Genomic DNA, 11,178 nt, shown 5'->3' on the forward strand with positions numbered 1-11,178 from the left:
AAAAGCTATCAATGTCTTATTCTGCAAGACCTTATTCTAAATCCCTAATCCTACCCAATTCTTAAACTTAATTGTCAACAACTACTTTATTAAGTATTAATAAGCAGTAATTAGGAGTATATTGAGGCAAAAGTATAGTTAGGTAATAGTGAGAACTGGACCCTAATCTAAAGTGTGACCAGAATAGTGTATGTAGTTATCTATTACTTATTTGAAAGAATTAATGAACCGTTTCATGTCTATCCTTGTATCATTCATTAACTTTGATATTGTCACGGCAGGGATCCAATGAGGCACGGAGATAGAACCAATTGCGAGTAAGTCTTTTATTAAGGGCAATCCAAAAGGGTAAACAGTCCAGGCAGAGGTCGATACCAAACAAAACCAAACCAAACATAAACATAAACATAAACAAACAAGGACACAAGGCAAGAGCACGACAAGATGACGGACATGAATTAAACAACGACTCCGTGACACATACTAAGACAGACCGGGTTATATACACAAAAGGATAATGGGGAAACAGGAGACAGGTGGGGAACAATCAATTAACTAAACAAGGAGGAAGGTGACCAAATAAGGAGACAGGAAGTGATAATATGATAAACACCGTGGGAACTGAGGACACCTAGTGGAACCCCAGGGAACACAACCCAGACACTGTGACAGTACCCCCTTCTACAGAGCGGCTCCCAGACGCTCCAAGACAGACACAAAACAGAGACCAGGAGGGAGGTGGACAGGTGGAGGCTCAGGGGGAGGGACGGAGGGCCAGAAAAGAAAAACATGGGGAACAGGCACCAGAATGTAAACACAACACAGAAAGACCAGGAGGGAGGAGGACAGGAGGAGGTTCAGGGGGAGGGACGGAGGGCCAGACTAACAGAAAGGAACAGGGACAGACATTAACACAAAAACCAAAGGAAAAAACAACATGAAGCCCCCCAGGGCGGAGCAGAAGACCACCACACCCTTGTGGTCAAGGCCAGAGCCCTCCAGGGCGGAGCGGAAGACCACCACAACCGTGTAGTCAGGGCAAGCGCCCCCCAGGGCGGAGCGGAAGACCACCATGTCCGTGTGGTCAGAGCGGAAGCCCCCCAGGGCGGAGCAGAAGACCACCATGTCTGTGTGGTCAGAGCGGAAGCTCCCCAGGGCGGAGCAGAAGACCACCACAACCTTGTGGTCGAGGCCAGAGTTCCCCAGGGCGGAGCAGAAGACCACCACCACCATGTGGTCAGGGCGGAAGGCCCCCAGGACGGAGCAGAAGACCACCACCCCCCTGTGGTCAAAGCGGAAGCCCTCCAGGGCGGAGCAGAAGACCACCACATCCCTGTGGTCGATGCACAAAGCCCCCAGGGCGGATCAGAAGCCCACCACTTCCGTGCGGCCGGATCAACGGGAGGACGAGACTCTGGTAATTCCATGGTGTCTCTACTGGACTCCAGAAGATCGGTGCTGGCCTGACACTGCTCATGAAGATCATTGGTGACTTGCATTTGCTCATGAAGATCAATGGTGACTTGCCTTTGTTCATGAAGATCAGAGGTGACTTGCCTTTGTTCATGAAGATCAGAGGTGACTTGACTCAGTCCTTGAAGATCACCGGTGACTTGACTCAGTCCTTGAAGATCACCGGTGACTTGACTCAGCTCTGAAAGGTCAAAGGTGACTTGACTCGACTCTGAAAGGTCAACGGTGACTAGCCCTGACTCTGGAGCATCAGCGGTGACTAGCCCTGACTCTGGAGGGTTAACAGTGACTAGCCTTGACTCTGGAGGGTCATCTGGAACCCGACTCGACTCTGGAGGGTCATCGGTGACTAGCCCTGACTCTGGAAGGTCATCGGTGACTAGCCCTGACTCTGGAAGGTCATCGGTGGCTAGCCCTGGCTCTGGAAGGTCATCGGTGACTAGCCCTGACTCTGGAAGGTCACCGGTGATAAGCCCTAACTCTGGAGAGTTCCCTGGCACCTGACTCGACTCTGGAGGATCAGCGGTGACTAGCCCTGACTCTGGAGGATCAGCGGTGACTAGCCCTGACTCTGGAGGATCAGCGGTGACTAGCCCTGACTCTGGAGGATCAGCGGTGACTGGCACCTGACTCGACTCCGGAGGGTCCACTGGCACCTGACTCGACTCCGGAGGGTCCACTGGCACCTGACTCGACTCCGGAGGGTCCACTGGCACCTGACTCGACTCCGGAGGGTCCACTGGCACCTGACTCGACTCCGGAGGGTCCACGGGCACCTGACTCGACTCCGGAGGGTCCACGGGCACCTGACTCGACTCCGGAGGGTCCACGGGCACCTGACTCGACTCTGGAGGGTCAGCTGAGACTCTCATCCTGTGCAGCGGCGCTGGGAAAGCAGCCATCTTGGGCCATGACTCTGGACAGGCGGCCATCTTGTACTGTGGTGCTGGGCTGGCGGCCATCTGGGGTTGTGGTGCTGGACTGGCGGCCATCTTGTACTGTGGCGCGGGACCGGTGGCCAATTTGGGCATTGGCGCTGGGCTAGCGGCCATCTTGTGCTGTGGCGCTAGGCTGACAGCCATCTTGGGCTGTGGCACTGAACCGTTGGCCAAAGTGGGCATTGGCGCTGGGCTGGCGGCCATCTTGTACTGTGGTGCTGGACTGGTGGCCAATTTGGGCATTGGCGCTGGGTTGGCGGCCATCTTGGGCTGTGGCGCTGGAACGGTGGCAAATTTGGGCATTGGCGCTGGGTTAGCGGCCATCTTGTGCTGTGGCGCTTGGCTGGTAGCCATCCTGGGCAGTGATGCTGGACTGGCGGCCATCTTGGATGGTGGCACTTGGCTGGTAGCCATCCTGGGCAGTGGTGCTGGACTGGCGGCCATCTTGGGTTGTGGCGCTGGAACGGTGGCCAATTTGGGCATTGGCGCTGGGTTAGCGGCCATCTTGTGCTGTGGCGCTTGGCTGGTAGCCATCCTGGGCAGTGGTGCTGGACTGGCGGTCATCTTGGGTTGTGGCACTTGGCTGGTTGCCATCCTGGGCAGTGGTGCTGGGCTGACGACCACCCCGCCGGAAGAGACAGAAGTGGCTGGGGCATCCCACCGAAGCCGATGCTGCAGGTAGCGCACGAATTCCCAGAATTCCAGTGTCTCTAACTGCGCCATCTCCTCCTGAGACACTGGATCATCCAGCCCGCCATTGAAATAGTCCTTGAGGGCCGCATCATTGTAGCCCATGCCCTCGGCCAGGGACCAGAACACCTGAGCCAGGGCACCCACTTCATTTCCCTCTTGGCGGAGGGCGATCAACCGAAGATACTTGGCTCGCCGCTCCGCCATCTTGGCTGGGGAACGGAAAGACGACATACCGCTGGTTCCTAGAAGGACGGAGTCGTTCTGTCACGGCAGGGATCCAATGAGGCACGGAGATAGAACCAATTCTATCTTTTATTAAGGGCAATCCAAAAGGGTAAACAGTCCAGGCAGAGGTCGAGACCAAACAAAACCAAACAAAACCAAACATAAACATAAACATAAACATAAACATAAACAAGGGAACTGAGGACACCTAGTGGAACCCCAGGGAACACAACCCAGACACTGTGACAGATATAGGATTTAGAAAGTAAGATATTTTAAAGTCCTTTTTCATGAAGAACTTGGATAGAAGACATTGAAGACCAAACATTGTATTGCTTAGAAGTTTCAATGATACAAAGTCACAGAAATATATCATGTTTTATAGTGACTTGAAACGTAATGTATGAATAGAATGGATAACATTATTATTATTATTATTATTATTATTATATAGTGTATTTGGCATTCTTTGGTGAAATACTTTGTTTTTTTAAGTTTTTAAAAAACTTTAAGTGAGTTGAATATGGCAGCCAAAATCGCAAACCAGGTTGAGATAAATGCTTTAAATACAGTAAATGGGACAGCATTATATTTCATATATCTACATATTTCATAAATGTCTTCAATTATATACAATAGTCCACCTATTTGTTCCCTTAATTCAATGTTTCATTATGTTCAGAAACATTTTATATGTCTCTAAGGTTGTTTTATGTTAAATCTAAACATTTTATATGTTGTCAATATGTTAATATTGTAAATATATGTGTGTGTGTGAATAGTCAATTCCAACCAATTTGTCCACTGAACCAGGTTTTTTTTTTTCTTTTTTTTTTCTGCATGTTCCACAAATACTTCTACATGGAAACAGTATTTTTAGTTCTGAGAAATTGTAATGGCTTGCTGTTTCCTCTCTGTTTCCTCATTTGTCTTTGAAACACACATTCTTAACAGGAGGCTTTTTACTAGACTTAAAGAATCCCATCTGTGTGGATTTTCAGAGCAAAAGTAATCTGCCAAGTGATGGTTTAAGATTACATCACATGATGATTAAGTCAGTCCCAAGAGTCCTGTTGAACCCAGAGCTTTGACTGTATCTGTATCTATTTCAGCTGTCAATGTCACATTAAATTAATTCTAACACATTCATGCTGTCTGGAGTCTTGCTGTATGCTATCCTCATTTTAAAGTCACATTCAAGAGCTGCATAACCTAAACCATATTACATTTTTAGCTCATGGAGCATGCACAACAAAACTGATATATCATTTAAGAATTAAAATGCAAATACTGTAGTACAACAAATGTCTTTGGGATGTACTTTTACCCTGGATCTAGCCAATCAATGGAAACTGTAGCAGACAGTAGAGGACAACTGAGCAGAGATGGAGGAAATATGGCATCATTTGCATAGATTCCAATATAACTAACCACACTGGGAGACACAGAGCTATGCATGCTAGCAGACAGCCAAAGACAAATTGCATCAGGGTCACAATAAGGTGTCTTGCATTGTATGTGGCGGTTGGAAGTTGCACAGCATGCAAAAGCTTTTATTTGGAGACGAAAGACAAGGAACATTCAGCTTACGACAAAGAGCTGTCAGCTAACGTTTGCATGTACTGTATTTAAAACAAGCATTTAAGTCCAGCAAATCGGCTTATTTTACACAAAGAGATTTTTGCATCCTTTGTCAAAGAAGCAGCTGTATTCCCTGTCTCATGTTAGCATTGGTGCAGTGCCACAGGACTGCAAGATATTACTGATGTTAGCCAGGGTGCTGTGTTTGGTTGTCATTGGCTGGCTAACCTCTTTTGATTGGCGTGAACTGGTCCCTTTCCAGAAGGGATCTGTTATGATGGACAGCTCCTCCTCTGCCGTGCCTTGCGCAGGATGATGGGAGCACACGGAGCGTAACTCTGCCGCATGATAGCTGTCTGTCTGTTGGGTTATAGGGTGCCCCAAGGGGTGCTTCTAATTTCTGTCCCCAGTTACTCTCTCGGCCTCTGTCTATGTCTCTCTCTCAATCTGTAGCTCACACCTGGCTGCCTGCCTTCACATATAGACGGAGAAATGTCAGCATATGCTTTATGTGCTGAGGGCGAAGCCACAGGCTTGAGCATTTAATTAGCTTCATTGCACCACTGACATCATGACTTTATGATAAAAACACCACCTAGCTCTGAGTGGAATGGATTTATTGATTAATGAATGAATGATCTATCTATCTATCTATCTATCTATCTAACTGTCTGTCTGTCTGTTGTATATCTATCTATCTGTAATCTTATCTATCTGTCGGTCAATCTGTCTGTCCATCTGTCAGTCTATCTATCTATCTATCCATTCGTCTATTTGTCTGTCTGTCATTCTCTACCTAACTTCTCATTTATCTCTCAGATAGATAGATAGATAGACAGACAGAAAGACACTCAGCAGTGGTGTCATAATGTTAGTGGCGTGTTTGAGATTGATATTAAACATTGATTGTGTGAGGACTGCGACATTCATTCAGCAACAAGGTTTTTGGAAGCCCATCAAAAGACGATTTGCGCTGACATTAGATTGGCTAATCGTTAGTGACTGTGGCTGTTATCGTGCATTTCCTCCAGTCTGAGGAGGGAGAAGACAAATCATTAATAACGGTCTGAGTGAAGCACAATGTAGCATTGAGAGCAAGACTACCTCACCAGACAGACTAAATAGGGGTCCCCTGAAGTCACAAAGAGAGAGAAATCGAGGGATGGAGAATCAGAGAGGAAGAAAAGAATCTTATTTCCCTCTTGGCAATGCTACTGAGCTCTTTTCACTGTGCAGTGTAAACAAGGAACATACAGAGATGTGAGATATCAGATGGGCAACTGAAAACATTACGCGTTCTGTGCCAATCGGTCCATTAACAGTATAGACATGTTACAGTAGACAAATTACAGTCATCTACACACAAACAATAGTTTCACAGTTCAAAGGAGCTTTCTTAGCTGGTTTGAAAATCTGGGATTCGTTCTTCACAAGCATTTCACCTTTGTTCTAAGCATGCGTGTGTGTTTTCTCTCCCTTTTTGTCTGTTTTTAGATTCATCCCCGGACCTAACAAAGAGCTCCTTCACAGGCAGTGAATGTGGATTCTTACTGTCAGAATGGACGAAACCATTCATTCCTAGAGGTGTTTGACTGGATTACCTGTGAATGAACAATAAAAAAGGACATTCTTGGGGATAAAGACAAGATTTGCTCATTCGGTGCCAAGTAATATGACAAATAGAAATAAAGCAGGCTAATCATGTTTTTGATCAATAAGCCCAACACTGCAGACTCAACCTTGTCCAATTCTCCCGATTTTCTGCGTTTCTCCTCACCACCTTCCTCTGCTTCTAAACTGTACAGCTTAGGGGAGCCGTTTACTGGATTTCAAATTATATTTGATATATTTGAAGACTTTATGTCCCTAGGTAAACTGGACAATCCTGATATAAGCTGTGAATGACTGTATGAAGGATCATGACGGATAAGCACTGGTCTGTGAAAATGAGGTGGAAATCAATAGGAGATTAATTTTTTTTCATCCCGCTACCAGTTTGTTGTTCTGTGTCCACTCTGGCTTTGGTCAAAGACTAGGAGCTCATGAAGCCCTGCTATTTCCCTCCACTTCTGAGTTTTTCCGCTCACCGCTAGTGTCCACATGCTGTCCAATTGGGAGGTCCCCCAAGTCAAAGGTCACCTCACCTTCTACACCTACTTGGACCAGATATCTTTTTATTTGTCGGCATGCTCAGTGTATTTTGTCGGAGCTTTGTATTGAAAGTAACTGTATATATTTCTGTATATATACATATAGATACATATTAAAATACATCATATGGCGATCTATCATGCCCTAAACCTGTTCAGTGGTTTTGAATTAAGACTGTATTCATGATTTTGTTTCCTTGAACTACTGGATTAATCCCTAATTTAAGGCTCTGTGAAAATACATATTCTCTTGATGTAATGGAAATCTAGCATTTTTTGAAAATTTGTGAAAAAAAAAAACACTGAGGAAAATTCACTAAACAGTTGCAACAATATTTCAACGCAAACATCTTTAGCACTAAAATAGCCTTGAGCTGTAAGTCATTAATTTTCATCCCAAACAAACAAGTTTCCAGACAAATTAGACTTATAATAGATTGCAGCTTATTCACAAAACTGTAGTGCTACTACCACTGGCGGAAATCAGATGGAAAATTACTTTATGTACATTTTCTACAGATCATAACAACAGTAATTCAACAAGTAATGAGCAAATAATGGAGAAGAGCATATGTGTGGAGTGGTCGACCACACTTGGTGCTTTACGGTCCCATTAAAGTAGTGTATCCACTGTGTCCTCCACAACCATAACGCACAGAAGCAACCAGCAATTTTGGGAATTGTGACATGCAGATTTTCAGGTGCTTTTGTTCTATTATCTATATTTGCATAATTCTGAATCTGGCACTTTAACACAACATACAATGTAATTAATTGCCTCTGTCGGCAGGCGCAACTTATTCTTAGTGAATTTCCCAAAGATATCTGTATATTGGCCCAATAAAAGAGGCCTCAGTCACCTACTGGAACTCATTTTAACATTCATATATGCAGGTCTAACTCCAGTTCAATCCATGATCCAGTTTGTTATATGCTGTTCTGAGAATAGAGGCTTCATTGTGCTTGTGTAGGTTTCATAATACAAGACAATAGAAAACATTCATTTTGTTAAAGGTGATAACCATGATAACCAAACACTGAATCTGTGTCACTGGACAGAAACCAGAATCAGTTTGGAAAAAAGAAGCCCTAATTGGTAGAGTCAGTGCAGTAGGAAACATTTGTTGTTTTTTTACCATCTAAACAATCACCATACCTTAACATGAATTGTGCAGGAGATGGCCATTCAGAATGCTTTTAGTTTTCTGTGTAATCCAATATCATTGGTTGACAAAAAAAGTGGGCTTCATTTCTCTTTACTGAAAATAGTAGACATGCAACTACAGTAGCTTTGGTAGATAAACATGCAGCCTTATCAGAAGCAAATCAATATTAAAATGGTTTCCTAAAAACTGTGTCTACCTTTATGTCTCTATCAGTAATGCTGTTCTCTGTTGATTAGCATGTTTTATTCTTTATTTTTTTATTTTTTTACACACGTTGTTGATGTTTTATGTCATCTCTGGATATGGGAACACTGATGTTATAAACAGACTAGAAGTCCCAGTAAACAATACAATTTTTAGTTTCTCACACTGATAATCTCTTAGTGAAAGAATAGAAGTGAAAAACAATGTTGAGTCACTTAGACATTTTAGACACTGTTTTGCAATTACTTGCCTATTTTGGTCCACTAATATATATATAGAACTGAAAATAATTCCAAAAATGAAGCCACAGCTGAAGAGTTGCACATTTCTGTGTTTTCTCCACGATTTTTGCAGTTGGGACTGAGAACTTGTCTTCAACAATGAAACATTATACAGAAGTTCCGCAGTTTGATTTGTGTATATATACTGTAAAAATACAGAAGATGAAAATCCATATTGTGGGCATTATTCAATGTAATGTAATCATGGTGCATATGCCCTGTCTAGTGAAGCCTTTTAAACAGGAAAACATATTAAATGCTAAAGCAAGATGACGTCCATCTTTGCCTACAGGGCAGTGTTTACATTCTGTATATACAGACATAACTGGATCTTTAATTTATTTAATTCCCTATGGCAGGATGCATTTATCAGCATTGCCCATTTTGTTAACTTATTCAATTAGGATACAGATTTTCAGTTCTACACCAAGAATATTCCCATCTGACTCCCATAATGAATCTTCCTTACTGAAATTCTTCAGGTTTGCTTCCTATCCTCAACAAGTATATTATTAATCATTTAATATAAAAAAAAACTCATCTTTTTTGTTTCAAGTCATTTTTTCTATCAGCTAAGTCACAGAGGGCCAGAGATTGACAGCTACATCGATCTCCCAGCAGTTTTTCCAGAATGCTAAGGAGGGAATTACAAACAAAAAGCTCTGTTTTCTCTTCCTCAATGAGGCGTTTCCTCATTTTGTTGTTGTTTTTCTATCTAAAAGGATACAGAGCAGCTCAGAGCCTCAGTGTGCATTTAATGCCTTATAGGAACCAGGAACCCAACAGCAGATCTTTCACGAGAAAGATGCCACCGCTGAGACTGAGTGGAGGAAAAAAAAACTATGTAAATGGGAATCAAGGGATTTTTTTCTATGTGTATTCGGTGTTTTAATGTGGATGGGTTGTAATAGGTGCATTGGGATGGATGCCTAAGGAAGAGCTCTCCATTCTCTTTCATGCATTTGCTTTTTCTGGGTATGAATGCTGGAGTCTTGCTGTGAAGAGAACCCTGCTTCTTTTTAGAGTGAGAACTGCCTAGTAAATAGATAAATGAATGCATTTACCACCATCCAATTTTTTTGTTATTTTGCTGAAGAAACTTCAGTCGAGTTCTTAGAAGAGGCTTCTGCTCTTGGGTTCCCTCATATTTATTTATGACCACCCATTGTATGATTATTAGAATGGAAAGGTTATTGTACATTACGACATCACAGGCCATGTTTACAATGACTGCGATAATCGATGCTATCGTCAGTACTCTGAAAAGTAAACTGCCTTGATGCAAATATAGTCATTTTTGGAAGAAGCATAAATGAATAAAAGGAATTATTCACCCAAAAATGAAAATTCAGTCATTGTGTCGTTCCAAACTCAAATGACTTTCTAAAGTAGATATTTCTTGTCTGTTTAATGAACATTTGTTTTGGACACCACTGATTTTCGATAATCATTTTTAAGTTAAGACATACAGGTTTGGAATGACATGAGGGTGAGTAAATGACAGGAAAAGTTATTTGCTCCATCTGAAACCCCAAAGGCAATGTCTTCTTATTGTATCACAATCAGCCTAAAAAAAAAAAAAAAGAGTAAGTCTTCAACATCAAAAGATTAACAAGTTCAGGAGTGTCCGAGACTATGATCATGATGTTACATTTCCTCTCCGGTTTATTCTCTCCCTTGTGTTCCCTCCAAACAAACTTAAGTTGAAATGCACAAGGCATGAGACAGGCCAAACTGTGAAAATCCATCATTTTCTTCTTGAGTGGGTCTGTGTTATACATGACAAGTCCTGTCCCTTGTGGGACACACAGAAAATTGCGGTCGCTGTCTCGTGCAAGATTTCAGCCTTCCACCATCCTATCAAGCTCAGAGTAATACTTCCACAGGTTTCACAGAGTATCAGTGAGATGTCATCTGAGAGAACTTAAATTGTACAGCATACAAAGATGGTTAGACGTAGCTGTCCACTGCCGACAACTTTATTTTTTGACAAGTTTTGGTGTGAAATGTTGATTATTTTAAGTTAGAGCAGTGGCTATCAGCTTTTTTTAATCAATGGCCATCCAACATCTAACTCAATTTTCATAAGTGGACAAATAAATTATTACTTAGTATTTTTGACATGTTTTCAGGTACAAATATATAAATATTCTTAAATCAATAATACATTAACTTAAGAATAAGTTCTGTAAGATATTAAGCCTTGTTTAAACAGGAAAAATATCTGCCAGTAGGGTAAAGAAAAATAATCCAGATTTCCTATTTAATTACATTTATTTTTCTTTCACTTTTGGCAGATTTTCTTCTTCTTGTTTTAAGCAGAAACAAGCTCATTTAAAACAAGACTTTATATCCTAAGTCATTTGCTTCTCAAGTAAATGTACTGTATCTTGATTTTTGATATTTGTACTTGAAAACAAAACAAAAATAAAAAATGAGAGAATTTTTTGCAGTGTATAAGGTAAGA

General features: G+C 42.4%; 1 protein-coding gene across 2 annotated transcripts in view; it reads left to right on the plus strand.

Annotated features, from left to right (window-relative positions):
• Positions 1-7,319, plus strand: part of LOC132126696 (chemokine-like protein TAFA-1) — a 160,182-nt gene extending 152,863 nt beyond the window's left edge. For both annotated transcript variants that reach the window (XR_009427435.1, XM_059538144.1), the window contains one exon: positions 6,405-7,319. Coding sequence is in view for 1 of the 2 variants with exons in the window: in XM_059538144.1 (XP_059394127.1) it covers positions 6,405-6,422 (18 nt within the window). In the remaining variant the exon portion in view is untranslated. The remainder of the gene's footprint in view (positions 1-6,404) is intronic.
• Positions 7,320-11,178: the final 3,859 nt, after the last annotated feature.

This window comes from Carassius carassius, chromosome 44 (genome assembly GCF_963082965.1).
Source record: "Carassius carassius chromosome 44, fCarCar2.1, whole genome shotgun sequence".
NCBI classification, from domain to species: domain Eukaryota; kingdom Metazoa; phylum Chordata; class Actinopteri; order Cypriniformes; family Cyprinidae; genus Carassius; species Carassius carassius.